Consider the following 19,062-nt stretch of genomic DNA (forward strand, 5'->3'; position numbering starts at 1 on the left):
TTCCAACGAGGGTTTCAAACTACTTTTAGGGTTTCTAAGATTAGGGTTTCTAACTAGGCTTTCAAAACGAGGGTTAGGGTTTTCGACTAGGGTTTCCAAAGTTAGGGTTAGGATTAGGGTTGGGGTTAGGGTTTCTAACTAGGCTTTCAAAACTAGGGTTAGGGTTAGAGTTAGAGTTAGGGTTAGAGTTAGAGTTAGGGTTAGGGTTAGGGTTACTAACTAGGCTTTCAAAACTAGAGTTAGGGTTAGCGTTAGGGTTTCTAACTAGGCTTTCAAAACTAGGGTTAGGGTTTCCGACTAGGGTTTCCAAGGAGTTTTGCCATCGCTAATTAGGGTTTCAAACTAGGCTCAGGGTTTCCGACTAGGGTTTTAAACCAAGGTTAGGGTTTCAAACTAGGTTTTAAAGCTAGGGTTAGGGTTTCCAACGAGGGTTTCAAACTACTTTTAGGGTTTCTAAGATTAGGGTTTCTAACTCGGCTTTCAAAACGAGGGTTAGGGTTTTCGACTAGGGTTTCCAAAATTAGGGTTAGGATTAGGGTTGGGGTTAGGGTTTCTAACTAGGCTTTCAAAACTAGGGTTAGGGTTAGGGTTAGGGTTAGGGTTAGAGTTAGGGTTAGAGTTAGGGTTAGGGTTAGGGTTAGGGTTACTAACTAGGCTTTCAAAACTAGAGTTAGGGTTAGCGTTAGGGTTTCTAACTAGGCTTTCAAAACTAGGGTTAGGGTTTCCGACTAGGGTTTCCAAGGAGTTTTGCCATCGCTAATTAGGGTTTCAAACTAGGCTCAGGGTTTCCGACTAGGGTTTTAAACCAAGGTTAGGGTTTCAAACTAGGTTTTAAAGCTAGGGTTAGGGTTTCCAACGAGGGTTTCAAACTACTTTTAGGGTTTCTAAGATTAGGGTTTCTAACTCGGCTTTCAAAACGAGGGTTAGGGTTTTCGACTAGGGTTTCCAAAATTAGGGTTAGGATTAGGGTTGGGGTTAGGGTTTCTAACTAGGCTTTCAAAACTAGGGTTAGGGTTAGAGTTAGGGTTAGGGTTAGAGTTAGGGTTAGGGTTAGGGTTACTAACTAGGCTTTCAAAACTAGAGTTAGGGTTAGCGTTAGGGTTTCTAACTAGGCTTTCAAAACTAGGGTTAGGGTTTCCGACTAGGGTTTCCAAGGAGTTTTGCCATCGCTAATTAGGGTTTCAAACTAGGCTCAGGGTTTCCGACTAGGGTTTTAAACCAAGGTTAGGGTTTCAAACTAGGTTTTAAAGCTAGGGTTAGGGTTTCCAACGAGGGTTTCAAACTACTTTTAGGGTTTCTAAGATTAGGGTTTCTAACTCGGCTTTCAAAACGAGGGTTAGGGTTTTCGACTAGGGTTTCCAAAATTAGGGTTAGGATTAGGGTTGGGGTTAGGGTTTCTAACTAGGCTTTCAAAACTAGGGTTAGGGTTAGGGTTAGAGTTCGAGTTAGGGTTAGAGTTAGGGTTAGGGTTAGGGTTAGGGTTAGGGTTACTAACTAGGCTTTCAAAACTAGAGTTAGGGTTAGCGTTAGGGTTTCTAACTAGGCTTTCAAAACTAGGGTTAGGGTTTCCGACTAGGGTTTCCAAGGAGTTTTGCCATCGCTAATTAGGGTTTCAAACTAGGCTCAGGGTTTCCGACTAGGGTTTTAAACCAAGGTTAGGGTTTCAAACTAGGTTTTAAAGCTAGGGTTAGGGTTTCCAACGAGGGTTTCAAACTACTTTTAGGGTTTCTAAGATTAGGGTTTCTAACTCGGCTTTCAAAACGAGGGTTAGGGTTTTCGACTAGGGTTTCCAAAATTAGGGTTAGGATTAGGGTTGGGGTTAGGGTTCTAACTAGGCTTTCAAAACTAGGGTTAGGGTTAGAGTTAGAGTTAGGGTTAGGGTTAGAGTTAGGGTTAGGGTTAGGGTTACTAACTAGGCTTTCAAAACTAGAGTTAGGGTTAGCGTTAGGGTTTCTAACTAGGCTTTCAAAACTAGGGTTAGGGTTTCCGACTAGGGTTTCCAAGGAGTTTTGCCATCGCTAATTAGGGTTTCAAACTAGGCTCAGGGTTTCCGACTAGGGTTTTAAACCAAGGTTAGGGTTTCAAACTAGGTTTTAAAGCTAGGGTTAGGGTTTCCAACGAGGGTTTCAAACTACTTTTAGGGTTTCTAAGATTAGGGTTTCTAACTAGGCTTTCAAAACTAGGGTTAGGGTTAGGGTTTTCGACTAGGGTTTCCAAAATTAGGGTTAGGATTAGGGTTGGGGTTAGGGTTTCTAACTAGGCTTTCAAAACTAGGGTTAGGGTTAGAGTTAGAGTTAGGGTTAGAGTTAGGGTTAGGGTTAGGGTTAGGGTTACTAACTAGGCTTTCAAAACTAAAGTTAGGGTTAGCGTTAGGGTTTCTAACTAGGCTTTCAAAACTAGGGTTAGGGTTTCCGACTAGGGTTTCCAAGGAGTTTTGCCATCGCTAATTAGGGTTTCAAACTAGGCTCAGGGTTTCCGACTAGGGTTTTAAACCAAGGTTAGGGTTTCAAACTAGGTTTTAAAGCTAGGGTTAGGGTTTCCAACGAGGGTTTCAAACTACTTTTAGGGTTTCTAAGATTAGGGTTTCTAACTCGGCTTTCAAAACGAGGGTTAGGGTTTTCGACTAGGGTTTCCAAAATTAGGGTTAGGATTAGGGTTGGGGTTAGGGTTTCTAACTAGGCTTTCAAAACTAGGGTTAGGGTTAGAGTTAGGGTTAGGGTTAGGGTTAGAGTTAGGGTTAGGGTTAGGGTTAGGGTTAGGGTTACTAACTAGGCTTTCAAAACTAGAGTTAGGGTTAGCGTTAGGGTTTCTAACTAGGCTTTCAAAACTAGGGTTAGGGTTTCCGACTAGGGTTTCCAAGGAGTTTTGCCATCGCTAATTAGGGTTTCAAACTAGGCTCAGGGTTTCCGACTAGGGTTTTAAACCAAGGTTAGGGTTTCAAACTAGGTTTAAAGCTAGGGTTAGGGTTTCCAACGAGGGTTTCAAACTACTTTTAGGGTTTCTAAGATTAGGGTTTCTAACTAGGCTTTCAAAACGAGGGTTAGGGTTTTCGACTAGGGTTTCCAAAATTAGGGTTAGGATTAGGGTTGGGGTTAGGGTTTCTAACTAGGCTTTCAAAACTAGGGTTAGGGTTAGAGTTAGAGTTAGGGTTAGAGTTAGGGTTAGGGTTAGGGTTACTAACTAGGCTTTCAAAACTAAAGTTAGGGTTAGCGTTAGGGTTTCTAACTAGGCTTTCAAAACTAGGGTTAGGGTTTCCGACTAGGGTTTCCAAGGAGTTTTGCCATCGCTAATTAGGGTTTCAAACTAGGCTCAGGGTTTCCGACTAGGGTTTTAAACCAAGGTTAGGGTTTCAAACTAGCTTTTAAAGCTAGGGTTAGGGTTTCCAACGAGGGTTTCAAACTACTTTTAGGGTTTCTAAGATTAGGGTTTCTAACTCGGCTTTCAAAACGAGGGTTAGGGTTTTCGACTAGGGTTTCCAAAATTAGGGTTAGGATTAGGGTTGGTGTTAGGGTTTCTAACTAGGCTTTCAAAACTAGGGTTAGGGTTAGGGTTAGAGTTCGAGTTAGGGTTAGGGTTAGGGTTAGGGTTAGGGTTAGGGTTACTAACTAGGCTTTCAAAACTAGAGTTAGGGTTAGCGTTAGGGTTTCTAACTAGGCTTTCAAAACTAGGGTTAGGGTTTCCGACTAGGGTTTCCAAGGAGTTTTGCCATCGCTAATTAGGGTTTCAAACTAGGCTCAGGGTTTCCGACTAGGGTTTTAAACCAAGGTTAGGGTTTCAAACTAGGTTTTAAAGCTAGGGTTAGGGTTTCCAACGAGGGTTTCAAACTACTTTTAGGGTTTCTAAGATTAGGGTTTCTAACTCGGCTTTCAAAACGAGGGTTAGGGTTTTCGACTAGGGTTTCCAAAATTAGGGTTAGGATTAGGGTTGGGGTTAGGGTTTCTAACTAGGCTTTCAAAACTAGGGTTAGGGTTAGAGTTAGAGTTAGGGTTAGGGTTAGAGTTAGGGTTAGGGTTACTAACTAGGCTTTCAAAACTAGAGTTAGGGTTAGCGTTAGGGTTTCTAACTAGGCTTTCAAAACTAGGGTTAGGGTTTCCGACTAGGGTTTCCAAGGAGTTTTGCCATCGCTAATTAGGGTTTCAAACTAGGCTCAGGGTTTCCGACTAGGGTTTTAAACCAAGGTTAGGGTTTCAAACTAGGTTTTAAAGCTAGGGTTAGGGTTTCCAACGAGGGTTTCAAACTACTTTTAGGGTTTCTAAGATTAGGGTTTCTAACTAGGCTTTCAAAACGAGGGTTAGGGTTTTCGACTAGGGTTTCCAAATTAGGGTTAGGATTAGGGTTGGGGTTAGGGTTTCTAACTAGGCTTTCAAAACTAGGGTTAGGGTTAGAGTTAGAGTTAGGGTTAGAGTTAGGGTTAGGGTTAGGGTTAGGGTTACTAACTAGGCTTTCAAAACTAAAGTTAGGGTTAGCGTTAGGGTTTCTAACTAGGCTTTCAAAACTAGGGTTAGGGTTTCCGACTAGGGTTTCCAAGGAGTTTTGCCATCGCTAATTAGGGTTTCAAACTAGGCTCAGGGTTTCCGACTAGGGTTTTAAACCAAGGTTAGGGTTTCAAACTAGGTTTTAAAGCTAGGGTTAGGGTTTCCAACGAGGGTTTCAAACTACTTTTAGGGTTTCTAAGATTAGGGTTTCTAACTCGGCTTTCAAAACGAGGGTTAGGGTTTTCGACTAGGGTTTCCAAAATTAGGGTTAGGATTAGGGTTGGTGTTAGGGTTTCTAACTAGGCTTTCAAAACTAGGGTTAGGGTTAGGGTTAGAGTTCGAGTTAGGGTTAGAGTTAGGGTTAGGGTTAGGGTTAGGGTTAGGGTTACTAACTAGGCTTTCAAAACTAGAGTTAGGGTTAGCGTTAGGGTTTCTAACTAGGCTTTCAAAACTAGGGTTAGGGTTTCCGACTAGGGTTTCCAAGGAGTTTTGCCATCGCTAATTAGGGTTTCAAACTAGGCTCAGGGTTTCCGACTAGGGTTTTAAACCAAGGTTAGGGTTTCAAACTAGGTTTTAAAGCTAGGGTTAGGGTTTCCAACGAGGGTTTCAAACTACTTTTAGGGTTTCTAAGATTAGGGTTTCTAACTCGGCTTCAAAACGAGGGTTAGGGTTTTCGACTAGGGTTTCCAAAATTAGGGTTAGGATTAGGGTTGGGGTTAGGGTTTCTAACTAGGCTTTCAAAACTAGGGTTAGGGTTAGAGTTAGAGTTAGGGTTAGGGTTAGAGTTAGGGTTAGGGTTAGGGTTACTAACTAGGCTTTCAAAACTAGAGTTAGGGTTAGCGTTAGGGTTTCTAACTAGGCTTTCAAAACTAGGGTTAGGGTTTCCGACTAGGGTTTCCAAGGAGTTTTGCCATCGCTAATTAGGGTTTCAAACTAGGCTCAGGGTTTCCGACTAGGGTTTTAAACCAAGGTTAGGGTTTCAAACTAGGTTTTAAAGCTAGGGTTAGGGTTTCCAACGAGGGTTTCAAACTACTTTTAGGGTTTCTAAGATTAGGGTTTCTAACTAGGCTTTCAAAACGAGGGTTAGGGTTTTCGACTAGGGTTTCCAAAATTAGGGTTAGGATTAGGGTTGGGGTTAGGGTTTCTAACTAGGCTTTCAAAACTAGGGTTAGGGTTAGAGTTAGAGTTAGGGTTAGAGTTAGGGTTAGGGTTAGGGTTAGGGTTACTAACTAGGCTTTCAAAACTAAAGTTAGGGTTAGCGTTAGGGTTTCTAACTAGGCTTTCAAAACTAGGGTTAGGGTTTCCGACTAGGGTTTCCAAGGAGTTTTGCCATCGCTAATTAGGGTTTCAAACTAGGCTCAGGGTTTCCGACTAGGGTTTTAAACCAAGGTTAGGGTTTCAAACTAGGTTTTAAAGCTAGGGTTAGGGTTTCCAACGAGGGTTTCAAACTACTTTTAGGGTTTCTAAGATTAGGGTTTCTAACTCGGCTTTCAAAACGAGGGTTAGGGTTTTCGACTAGGGTTTCCAAAATTAGGGTTAGGATTAGGGTTGGGGTTAGGGTTTCTAACTAGGCTTTCAAAACTAGGGTTAGGGTTAGGGTTAGGGTTAGAGTTAGGGTTAGGGTTAGGGTTACTAACTAGGCTTTCAAAACTAGAGTTAGGGTTAGCGTTAGGGTTTCTAACTAGGCTTTCAAAACTAGGGTTAGGGTTTCCGACTAGGGTTTCCAAGGAGTTTTGCCATCGCTAATTAGGGTTTCAAACTAGGCTCAGGGTTTCCGACTAGGGTTTTAAACCAAGGTTAGGGTTTCAAACTAGGTTTTAAAGCTAGGGTTAGGGTTTCCAACGAGGGTTTCAAACTACTTTTAGGGTTTCTAAGATTAGGGTTTCTAACTAGGCTTTCAAAACGAGGGTTAGGGTTTTCGACTAGGGTTTCCAAAATTAGGGTTAGGATTAGGGTTGGGGTTAGGGTTTCTAACTAGGCTTTCAAAACTAGGGTTAGGGTTAGAGTTAGAGTTAGGGTTAGAGTTAGGGTTAGGGTTAGGGTTAGGGTTACTAACTAGGCTTTCAAAACTAGAGTTAGGGTTAGCGTTAGGGTTTCTAACTAGGCTTTCAAAACTAGGGTTAGGGTTTCCGACTAGGGTTTCCAAGGAGTTTTGCCATCGCTAATTAGGGTTTCAAACTAGGCTCAGGGTTTCCGACTAGGGTTTTAAACCAAGGTTAGGGTTTCAAACTAGGTTTTAAAGCTAGGGTTAGGGTTTCCAACGAGGGTTTCAAACTACTTTTAGGGTTTCTAAGATTAGGGTTTCTAACTCGGCTTTCAAAACGAGGGTTAGGGTTTTCGACTAGGGTTTCCAAAATTAGGGTTAGGATTAGGGTTGGGGTTAGGGTTTCTAACTAGGCTTTCAAAACTAGGGTTAGGGTTAGAGTTAGGGTTAGGGTTAGGGTTACTAACTAGGCTTTCAAAACTAGAGTTAGGGTTAGCGTTAGGGTTTCTAACTAGGCTTTCAAAACTAGGGTTAGGGTTTCCGACTAGGGTTCCAAGGAGTTTTGCCATCGCTAATTAGGGTTTCAAACTAGGCTCAGGGTTTCCGACTAGGGTTTTAAACCAAGGTTAGGGTTTCAAACTAGGTTTTAAAGCTAGGGTTAGGGTTTCCAACGAGGGTTTCAAACTACTTTTAGGGTTTCTAAGATTAGGGTTTCTAACTAGGCTTTCAAAACGAGGGTTAGGGTTTTCGACTAGGGTTTCCAAAATTAGGGTTAGGATTAGGGTTGGGGTTAGGGTTTCTAACTAGGCTTTCAAAACTAGGGTTAGGGTTAGAGTTAGGGTTAGGGTTACTAACTAGGCTTTCAAAACTAGAGTTAGGGTTAGCGTTAGGGTTTCTAACTAGGCTTTCAAAACTAGGGTTAGGGTTTCCGACTAGGGTTTCCAAGGAGTTTTGCCATCGCTAATTAGGGTTTCAAACTAGGCTCAGGGTTTCCGACTAGGGTTTTAAACCAAGGTTAGGGTTTCAAACTAGGTTTTAAAGCTAGGGTTAGGGTTTCCAACGAGGGTTTCAAACTACTTTTAGGGTTTCTAAGATTAGGGTTTCTAACTAGGCTTTCAAAACGAGGGTTAGGGTTTTCGACTAGGGTTTCCAAAATTAGGGTTAGGATTAGGGTTGGGGTTAGGGTTTCTAACTAGGCTTTCAAAACTAGGGTTAGGGTTAGAGTTAGGGGTGTAAATCGCGGGTTTTGTAACAATACGATATCATATCGATACAAAGAATCACGATACGATATTTGCCGATATCTTAAAGCCTGCTGTGATTCATTCACGATACATCACGATATAGTGCTCTACGATCGATATAGAACAATATCCTGATTTATAACAATTCATACGCAAAATCAACAAGGTACTGCAAACTCTTTATTTAGGAAATTACAAAGTGCTTCCAAACGAATGACTTGAAGCCCAAAGGGGAGCGAATTTCCTCGTCTTCTTGGACACTAGCCATAGCACCAGCCCAGGAGCCGCGTAGTTGTCGGCTCCCCTTTCACGTGCCTGCTCTGCTCACAACACAACACGCCGCGCACTGCTCCCGGAAAGAGGAAGCAAGCAACAATGAACTGGATTTCAAAATAAAGTCGCGTCTAATGTCCGAGGTCAAAAACGGGCGATATAGATCGATATTTACGTTTAGCATCGATGCCAACAAATCGTAGAGCATTATATCGATTAATCGATGTGTATCGCTGAATCGTTACACCCCTAGTAACTACATCAATATTCATTTTGTTCCCTACGGGGAATGGGTGAAAATGTTGAAAATAAAATTAGGAAATACCCCCAATTATCTGGCCTGACACCTGGAGAGTCCAAGAATATTTCAGGGGGGGGCAGTGCCCCCGCAGCCCCCCAACTAGCTCCGTCAGTGAGACAAACTACAACTTTATATTTATATATTTATATTTAAACACACTTAAACATTTTATTCTAGTAGTCTTTAGTGCCTGTTCTCATTCTCTCGCTCGCACGGCTTTCCGACCACAAGGCAATGACTGAATACTTCAAAAATAGAATCAAACAGTTTGCATTTAAACAACAAAAAGTTCAGACAAACCATTTTATTTTGTCCAATGAACATCTGTAAGCTCAATGCTAGCAAACAGCCATTGACATGCTACAACACCTCATCTCAACAGATGGCGCTATGACTCGTGGTTGTTTTATTTTTGCCGTCCAGATGCCGTCTTTGGAAAGTTGACTGCGAATGGAAAGCGTAACATTCATAACACACCGCATGTGTCATGACGGCACCCGCTGCGTCTCCAGCAGGGCTTTTAAAAGCAGCTCGTGTCAAACGTGGAGAGGATGTCATAATCTATAGCTGACACTCCACCACTCTTGTTTTCATACAAGAGTTTCAAAGTTGCCTTCAGGGACGATCATGTCGATGCTTTCTGTCTCCTTCCATTAGCAGTCCTCATCAATCTAATTTGGAATCCTAATGGAAGGGCGTCGGAAAAGGGAGTGTACTTTTGGCAAATCTTAACTTTGGCTTTGAGCGAAGCGGCGCATCCGTCCACCCGTCCATTTTCTGAACCGCTTAGCCTCAACCGATCTGAATTAAATCAATGTGATCAATTCAAGATGGATGGTGAACTGTCATCGAAAATGTAAAGCAGAGGTGTCAAACTCATTTTTGTCCCGGGCCGCCTCATAGTCATAGTTTCTCTCGAAGGGCCATTATGACTGTCAATATCTTCTAGAGACATACAGTATAGGCTACATAACAAACTGATGAATAACTAGTTTTGAAAAATAATTTTAAAAAAAATTCAAACATTCTGAAAAGGCGAATAGTAATAAAAATTACTAGCAATGTCTCTATTTTTTTTTAAAGTAAAGACAATTAGTAAATTTAGTAATGACATAAAGTCGATGGAAAATTTTTCTTCGCGGGCCACATTTGGCCCCCGGGCCTTGAGTTTGACACCTATGTTGGTCCGGAAGGAACTGCTCCACTCAAGTGGTCCTTCTGGAACCGCCATTCCGATGCCACCAAAAGTCACAAATAAGCGCAGAAACAAAACAAAGATGTCGGGGAGGGAAAATAGCAGCAGGTGCGGTGGACTAATTAGCCACAAATGGTTGGGCTTTGTTTTCTGGAGGACACTTCACATATGCGCCGATGACCGCAATTTAAGAAGGAATGTTTGGCTTTTAAAAATCGCCACCTTCTTAAGCTAACGGCTAATGTGTTTTTTTTTCTTCTTCCAGAAAACATGAAAAACCAAACCAACTTTGAATATTTGATTTATTAATACTTTCAATCCATGGGTAGAATTGACGACAGTGTGTGCACAGACGCAAAGTCGTTCCTCTGTTCCGTGCGACTCGTATTTAATATTTTATGCATCCTACTATAGCCATCGTATTTCAACCAAACGACTCGCTTCTAAACGTCCCGCTGGGCCGTAAAAACGTCCGGCCCGTCAGACGCACACGCTTAATAGACGGAAAAGAGAGGGAAGGCATCCAGGCTGGAGCCAACCTAAAAGTGCCGTTGACGAGCGGCGGGCATCGGGTCGTCGTCACGTGTGTTCCATCTGTACTGAAGAAACCCTTTTGTCTTTCCAGGTCTACCAGATGGACCAGAAAATGGACTCGGTTCTACGGATGCTCACGGAGCAGTTCCTGCCCAAGCCGGAGATCATTTCCAGGCCCTCCATCCGTCGGGTGACCATCCAGAAGCGCATGGGGGTCAGCATCGACGAAGGCCTCTAAAGGTTCCGCCCCCAACCTCCTCATTCTGAATTTTAACATGAACCTACAAGAGAAAAACCAAGAGCAGGAATCACAATGGTCGCTCATCTAGCCCCTTTTTTGGGTCTTATCTTCGGGGTCGAGATCCTGTTACATTCCCTGGCACCTTCCAAAGCCGTGACTCCATTTGCCATTTATTTTCCTAAAGGGAATTTATGTGTGCCCGCTCCTCTCTTCCTAATATTATTCCTACGCTAGCTAGCGAGCGAGCAAGCAAGCAAGCAAAGCACTGACATTCCCCAAATGTGGAGTCCATGCTGCGACGCAGGCATTCCACAAATCATTCCATTTATCTTGGCATCGTCCACACACACACACACACACACACGGCCATCTAGATTTAGACTTTGTTTGTTAGAGGTGATCGAATAACACGAGCAGGGGAGGACTTCATTCAGCCCAGCGCTATCGTGTCCTGTTTGGAAATATGACTTGCACTGAAGCTAATAAAACAAAAAAATGGCTGCAGCAGGGACGGACCTCTCTTGGCAGAGTTGTGTTTACGCTGGAATTGTTCAAATGTCCATCAATCATCTTTAAGCAGCACCGGCGGGAATCTTCTTTATATCCTCCCAGGACCTACTTTAAGGGGCTTTTTGTAGTTTCAAATAACTCCGGTCCAAACTGTGGTCCAAAAATGAGCCAAGAATTCGGTACGTAACCAGAAACGAGCGGGGGAGACTGCTCATCGTTTGTCCTTTCACGTAATGAATGTTATTCATGATAACCGAGCGAAATAGAAAATAAACAATGGTTGGAAATAATCTAGGCAACCAGCAGGGGGCAGAAGAGGAACTTTCGGTCAAGTCCAGTTCAGATGGCCTTGTGTGAATACGCCCTGGGGGGGCATCAGCTGATCTCAGTTTTTGTTTTCTTAGGCGTTTTGTTTGTGTATAAAGCAAAAGTACTCATAAAAAGGAAGCTTCACAACTTTGTTTTACTCGCTTTACTGTTCACAACTGTGGTAGAACTTCAATTTAATGCTGCTAGTGAATTCATTACCTGTACAGTATTTAAAAAGTTTGAAAATCCTCCTGGAACGATTTGTGAGTCCTGGTGTTTTGAAAAAATGTGTATTGATGCAATAACCCACCTCGCTTATCTTCTCTTCTGTACAGTTTTGTAAGCGATGTAAATAGAGACGTTGCCTTATTGCACTGTAATTATGATCCCGTGGAAACGTCGGCACTGGAAATTATTGTAAATGATACGCACTCTCAATAGCTTTGTTGTCAATCATTAAAAAGGTGAAACATGTTGTGGTTTTTATTTGAAATCGAATCAAGCACAGCAACTTGGAATAAAGCAGACCTTGACTTTGATATTCCAAACAGCCGTTTTCATTTTGGGGTTTCATATGCCAAAAGATGACTGAGGATGTCCCAAGATCAGCAAGGGGGAGGGGGGGGTCATCCCGGGGGATAGGCGAGGAAGGGGCAAGGCGGGAGTAAGAAAGGATAAGCGCCAAGCCACTTTCAATTAGCCGCGGAGACGACACGGGCCGGGGGGGCGGAGGGCTTAGAGCTCGCCCTCTGGTTTCCATCACCGCAGGGGGAGAGTGAGAGAGAGAGAGGACCTTCCGTCTGCAGAGGCCAGCGCCAAGCTGCCCGCTGCTTTCATCTCAAGACCAGACAGACAGACAGAGCAGACAGACAGAGAGAGAGAGAGAATCCAACTTCAAAAGGCAGTTTGATCTCAGACCTTCACTAAAGACACACCCGAGGGGGGACACGAGGGCCACCGTTTCACAGGCGCTGCTTGCAATCTCGGGAAGGAGATAGAAGTTGTGGGTTTGAATCTCAGCTCTGGCATTCCTGTGGGCAAGGACGTGCGGTCAGAGGAGGCCTCCCCTGCCATCATGAAAAGGGGAAAAACAAATTCAATTGTTCTTATGATAAGGTCATTTTCCTTTTAATTTCAATCATTTTGTATCATTTTGAACTAAAATCGCAGACGTCCTGTCTAGCCTCCTCTGAGGATTGCGTAATCACACGGCTGCCTATGTTGACAGGCTATGCAGTTAGACTGAACTGCTCTCTGTCTTCATGTCGCTGTTTAAGTATTCAAACACTGTGGCTAATTAATTAACTTCCGTAGTTAAGCTGGTGTATATAATATCTTGTGTTTTTTGTCATCTGTCTGTAACGTCGTGTTTCTTAGATGGACAAAACGGCTTTGAAAAGAGACCTTACAGAGGCTACAAAAAGATTCTCCAGCCTTACGGCAGGGGGTGCTAGTGATCCCGGGATGCTTCATGCGCCTACCTGTAGAATAAGAGATCTCCAGTTCAAATTTACAGTGAACAACTGAGGAGCAGTCGTCCATTTATTTCGTTTTACATTCGGGCTTTTTTTTTTTTCGTTTTTACATTTCGTTTTACAATGGAGGATTACATAGCCAAACGATTTTCAACTATGGATTTTCGGTCGAAGCAGGTCATCAGTAAAGGAAGGCTGATGTTACCATTGCCTGATGGAAGCTCAGCATCAGCTGTCATGTGATGTTTAGATGCTTTAAGGTAAGCAAGTTCTAACAGAGAAGAGTGCGCATGGAGGTTTTTTTTTTTTTTAACACACATGCTTATAAAAAGAAAGAAAAAGTGGCTCCAGACCATTTTAGCCAATTTGGTTGTCACTTTCAATCTCAAACTATTTATAGTATTCAGGAATAAATAATGACCTCAAATGTTATGTGCATGTTAAAGGTCAAAACTGCATAAAAGATATACATTTACAACGTCGCCCTACAGCGTCATTACCGACATTTGATGCTTTGCGCCTGCAGACATTAAAGATGAGAATGGAAGATAACGGCGACCATACTATAGCGCACATGCAGACGTGAGGAGCGTAGAATCCAAATAACCTCTCGATTTTATTCCATCAGGATGGTGAAGAATTGAACTGCAAACGCATCCAAAATGAAAAACCATGTCACGAGTGTCGCAGCGTTAATGCTGATGACTTTGAGTTCAACAATTCTCAGGTCTAGTCGCTTGAGCTGCTCCATTAAACCATATAGTGTACTATCTTCCGAGCAACTCATCCGTGGGTTTCATAGTGTAGTGGATAGTGCACTGGATTCTCGTCCCAGCGATGCGCGCTCCAATCCCGGAGGGACCAATAAAATATTTTGTCATGGTCATTAACTCTGCTCTCGTGACATGGTTTTTCATTTTGGATGCGTTTGCAGTTCAATTCTTCACCATACTAATGGAATAAAATCGAGAGGTTATTTGAATTCTACGGTCCTCACGTCTGCATGTGCGCTATAGTATGGTCGTCGTTATGTTTCATTATCATCTTTAATGTCTGCAGGCGTAAAGCATTGAATGTCGGTAATGACGCTGTAGGGCGACGTTGCAAATGTATATCCTTTATGCAGTTTTGACCTTTTTGTTAACATGCACATTACATTTGAGGTCATTATTTATTCCTAAATACTATAAATAGTTTGAGATTGAAAGTGACAACCAAATTGGCTAAAATGGTCTGGAGCCACTTTTTCTTTCTTTTTATAAGCACTTATATGTGTGTTAAAAAAAAAAAAAAACTCCATGCGCACTCTTCTCTGTTAGAACTTGCTTACTTAAAGCATCCAAACATCGCATGATAGTGATGTGCATTCCAGTTCTTTTAAGTGAACTGAATCTTTAGAATCAGTTCAATCAAAAGATTCGTTCAAACGGATCGTTCAACAAATCGTTGTGATTGGGTGTTTGCTCTGTGACGTCAATCGGACACACTATTAAGTACACCGCCATTTTCAGGTGTTCCTTATAACAGGCCACTTCATTATGGAAAAATTATAGTCAAAGCTTAAATGAAAGTGAAAAGTGCCACACCCGCCCTCACCCCCACTTTCTGATTGGCTGTTTGATCTGTGACGTCATTTGGACACTTGGAAAACATATTGGAACGTGGCCCCGAGGACTAGAGCTTGACACCTTTGACCATGATATTTCCCTAATAAAGTGGCCTGTTATTAGGTACACTTGAAAATGGCGGTGTACCTAATGGAGTGTCCGCGTGATTCCCTCGTTAAGTGCACCTGCGTGAAAAGTTTTAGCTCCTGCGGAACGTGAAAGGAGCTAAAACTTTTCACGCAGGTGCGCTTAACGAGGGTCACTTGGAAAACATATTGGAACGCGGCCCTGAGGACTAGAGCTTGACACCTGTGACCTTTGACCATGATATTTCCCTAATAAAGTGGCCTGTTATTAAGTACACTTGAAAATGGCGGTGTACCTAATGGAGTGTCCGTGTGATTCCCTCGTTAAGTGCACCTGCGTGAAAAGTTTTAGCTCCTGCGGAACGTGAAAGGAGCTAAAACTTTTCACGCAGGTGCGCTTAACGAGGGTCGCTTGGAAAACATATTGGAACGCGGCCCTGAGGACTAGAGCTTGACACCTGTGACCTTTGACCGTGATATTTCCCTAATAAAGTGGCCTGTTATTAAGTACACTTGAAAATGGCGGTGTACCTAATGGAGTGTCCGTGTGATTCCCTCGTTAAGTGCACCTGCGTGAAAAGTTTTAGCTCCTGCGGAACGTGAAAGGAGCTAAAACTTTTCACGCAGGTGCGCTTAACGAGGGTCGCTTGGAAAACATATTGGAACGCGGCCCTGAGGACTAGAGCTTGACACCTGTGACCTTTGACCATGATATTTCCCTAATAAAGTGGCCTGTTATTAAGTACACTTGAAAATGGCGGTGTACCTAATGGAGTGTCCGTGTGATTCCCTCGTTAAGTGCACCTGCGTGAAAAGTTTTAGCTCCTGCGGAACGTGAAAGGAGCTAAAACTTTTCACGCAGGTGCGCTTAACGAGGGTCACTTGGAAAACATATTGGAACGCGGCCCTGAGGACAAGAGCTTGACACCTGTGACCATTGACCATGATATTTCCCTAATAAAGTGGCCTGTTAAGTACACTTGAAAATGGCGGTGTACCTAAGGAGTGTCCGTGTGTACCTAATGGAGTGTCCGTGTGATTCCCTCGTTAAGTGCACCTGCGTGAAAAGTTTTAGCTCCTGCGGAACGTGAAAGGAGCTAAAACTTTTCACGCAGGTGCGCTTAACGAGGGTAACTTGGAAAACATATTGGAACGCGGCCCTGAGGACAAGAGCTTGACACCTGTGACCTTTGACCAGGATATTTCCCTAATAAAGTGGCCTGTTATTAAGTACACTTGAAAATGGCGGTGTACCTAATGGAGTGTCCGTGTGTACCTAATGGAGCGTCCGTGTGATTCCCTCGTTAAGTGCACCTGCGTGAAAAGTTTTAGCTCCTGCGGAACGTGAAAGGAGCTAAAACTTTTCACGCAGGTGCGCTTAACGAGGGTAACTTGGAAAACATATTGGAACGCGGCCCCTCGAGGACTGGAGGTCGACACCCCTGGTTTAAGTGAAAAGTGCCACACCCGCCCTCACCCCCACTTTCTGATTGGCTGGTTGATCTGTGACGTCACTCGGACACTCCATTAGGTACACCACCATTTTCAGGTGTACCTAATAACACGCCAGTTCATTAGGGAAAAATCATGGCCAAAGCTTAACTGAAAGTGAAAAGTGCCACACCCGCCCTCACCCCCACTTTCTGATTGGCTGTTTGATCTGTGACGTCATTCGGGCACTCTATTAGGTACACCGCCAGTTTCAGGTTCATTCGCGAAGATTCACGAGTGAGTGACAGACACCGTTGCTGCTATGCCAGTCGACACACGTTATGCCGACATTGTTTTAATTTTGTATTTGTTGGATTGTAGTTGATGGTGTTATTTTACTGAATGTGTTTGAATAAAACGTTGAAAAAAAAAACGTTATGCCGACATTTGTTATTTTGGGGGACACCAACTCATATAACAACGTAAAACACATATTGTCAAATAAAGCAGTAAACCAAATGTCTGCTTTTTATGTTTTAATTGGCGAATATAAAAACAAGGAATAAAACACCAGACAAGTTTGAACATAAATGTTTATTTAAAAAAATGAAATAATAATAATCATATTAAAAGTAAATTTCAAACCAGCAATCTAATGTGAAATTGCAGTAGATATATTGGATAACAATATTTAGGCGTATATATGCATACACGTTATTTAAAAACTACTATAAGTGTTATAAAATCAAGAGGAAGCATAATCTCCCCGTTGTTGCATAACGGCGCATCCCTTCATGCAATAAAGTTAGCCGTTAGCTTGGAGAAAACGTGCATAAAAGAAGTGGTGTTCCAGTGAGCGGTTCTTTCTTTCCTTGGCAAATCGTAAATCCACATTCTGGCTGACATAGTTCACGCCAGGAGGGAGACGCAACACGTTCACTAACTGATCCGATGATGCACGGGAAGGAAGGCAGGATTCGTTCCCTCACTGATCCGTTCTCGCGATGAACTGGAAATGCAATTCACGACTCGTTCGTGAACGGGAAGTTACGTCATCTTCTTCTTCGTTTTGTTTTACGGCAAGGTGGCACCAGTTTCAATGCGCATTACCGACACCTACTGGTTGAAGTCATATGAACTGAAAAAAGAAGGAATCACTTTAGGAAGTTATTCGTTCACTCTCGTTCACTGAAAAGATTCGTTCTTTTGAATGACGTTCACTCACGAGCCAACACTATCGCATGACAGCCGATGCTGAGCTCCCATCAGGCAATGGTAACATTGGGGGGGGGGGGGGGGGGGGGGGGGGGGGATGACGTCAGTGCCTCCCCATTCATGAACCTCACCACACGTCACTACTGCCTGTGGGGTCTTCTAAGATTACTGCCAGAAAATTCCTGGATAGAAACATTTTCCTTGAAAATTGTGCAAGTGATTGAAAGATTGAAACCCTACTTCCAAACCCTAACCCTAGATTGAAACCCTACTTCCAAACCCTAACCCTAGATTGAAACCCTACTTCCAAACCCTAACCCTAGTTTGAACCCTGACTTCAAAACCCAAACCCGAGTTTGAAACCCTTACCGCATACTTGGAACCCCTAATATGAAACCCTACTTAGAAACCCTAACCGTACTTTAAACTATGTACCTTGGGTCACTAAAGGTCAGGGAATACTGATGTTAAAAGAAAATTTAAAAAAGTCAGGAAAACCAAGCCTGTGTATCTCCTTGTCAGTTTTGCCCTGGAAGAGGCTTATACGGTGCTGAAAATAGTTCTCTGCAAAGACCAATTACTCCAAACGGCAGCCGTAAATCAGACGCAAACAACTATAAGCGGCCATGTCAGTGGTTTGCACAGCGAAAGAAAACAACAGCACCAGCAGCCCTTTCTCATTACACCGCCGCATGTTACTCAATCTATAAAACTCCAAATCAAATTGGTGACACTCAGAGGACTCGGACCTCCGCCAAGGCCGACAAGCCGCTCCATTGTATTGTATAGGACGTTCAGAGGAGAGCTGTGGGGGTTAAGAAAAACCCAGCTCAGCACAGATACACATTTCTGATAGAGCCGCCGCTGAACAAAGAGGAGCATTTAGCCGCTAAAGAGCCAGTTATGGACACCACATGTCTCTCTAGCCAGGCCCGAAACAACTTTTTCTCTGATCCGTTTGAGTGAACTTTGCAATTACGCTCCTCCCGACATGGCCCAGCCGGGTGAGCGTTTGTCATTAGCGGCCGGTCCGAGTCCAGCTCGGGGTTTGCGCGGACGCCACCTGTCTGGCCAGGCTACGTGCTAGCAGATACCAGCCGACAGGTGCGCGCCCGCGTGTGTTTGTCAGCCTTTGTGACAAACGGAGTCGGCCAGCGGCAGCTGAGGGCGAGCCGCTTCTGTCGGCCCGCGTCCGCAATTAGACGGAGCAACAGTTGCTGGCATCGCAGCTGCCTTGCCTGCCCGTGAGTCCACTTTGAACGTGCTACATTTACCTTCAGTGGTGTGCTGGACTTTGGTCTGCAGGCTGTCTGTCCACCATGGTGGACAGCTGCATCACGGAGCTTCTGGACAAGAGAGAGCACTTGTACAAGTTAAGCAAACATACACACACACAATGACAACGTGGTTGGGTCTGTTAGCGTCTGAAGTGTGTGTGTGTGTGTGTGTGTGTGTGTGTGTGTGTGTGTGTGTGTGTGTGTGTGTGTGTGTGTGCACTTGTGTGGGAAATGCAAATATTACAAAAGCACGTCCAAGTATGGACAAAGTGTGTACATAAGCTTACTGGAGAAAAATATTAAAGTATGTATTAACGTATATCTTTGCTATTTAATGACATTACATACATATGTATATTTTTCTTTTCTTTTGCATTTTTTGCACCGTTTTTCTCAGTATTTTATAAAAATGTTTAATTATTTAAAACTTTTTTGTCGTCTCAAGGAAGAGAAAAGAACGTGAGCAGCGTTACTCAGCAGAACAAAAAAAAAAGGTTTGAAAAAAGTTTTCTTTTTTTGATTTTATATTATTTATTTATTTATTTATTTATTTATTGTTATTATTATTACTATATAACCGGAGAGATTTTTTTAACCACGGGTGAAGCTGAGCCTGATGACGCAGTGAGGAAGCTCAGGGAGGAACTTGCGGCTTCATATGAAGTGCTGGGGAGGCTAACAGGAAAAGATAAGCAAGAAGTGGGGCACTTGCCCGGGCAGACAGCCGAGCGGACTTTACAAGGAAAAGAACAGTTTGAGCCGAGGAGCTTCACTGGAATTTCCTCAAAGCTGACTGTGGTTGTTTTTTTCGGTGGCGCCGATGGAGTGTGACGGCAATTACACAAAAAGAAGAGGTGAATTTTTCTTCTGCAAGAACAGACACTATTGCATCATCGTGGGTGAAC

At 43.3% G+C, this 19,062-nt stretch overlaps 1 protein-coding gene and 1 long non-coding RNA gene across 6 annotated transcripts in view; one reads left to right on the top strand and one right to left on the bottom strand.

Moving 5' to 3' along the window:
- kcnq1.2 (potassium voltage-gated channel, KQT-like subfamily, member 1.2) overlaps positions 1 to 11,538 on the top strand; it is an 82,200-nt gene extending 70,662 nt beyond the window's left edge. For all 5 annotated transcript variants that reach the window (XM_037254212.1, XM_037254211.1, XM_037254214.1 and 2 more), the window contains one exon: positions 10,098 to 11,538. In XM_037254212.1, the coding sequence (XP_037110107.1) occupies positions 10,098 to 10,244 (147 nt within the window). In that variant the 3' untranslated portion in view covers positions 10,245 to 11,538. The remainder of the gene's footprint in view (positions 1 to 10,097) is intronic.
- On the bottom strand, positions 11,207 to 18,491 carry LOC119124354. Its single transcript, XR_005098258.1, has 2 exons — positions 18,155 to 18,491; positions 11,207 to 12,133 (listed from the first exon to the last, which is right to left on the bottom strand). It is a non-coding gene; the product is annotated as an uncharacterized LOC119124354 (long non-coding RNA).
- Between the last annotated feature and the right edge of the window lie 571 nt (positions 18,492 to 19,062).

The sequence above is a fragment of the Syngnathus acus genome, chromosome 6 (genome assembly GCF_901709675.1).
Source record: "Syngnathus acus chromosome 6, fSynAcu1.2, whole genome shotgun sequence".
NCBI lineage: Eukaryota > Metazoa > Chordata > Actinopteri > Syngnathiformes > Syngnathidae > Syngnathus > Syngnathus acus.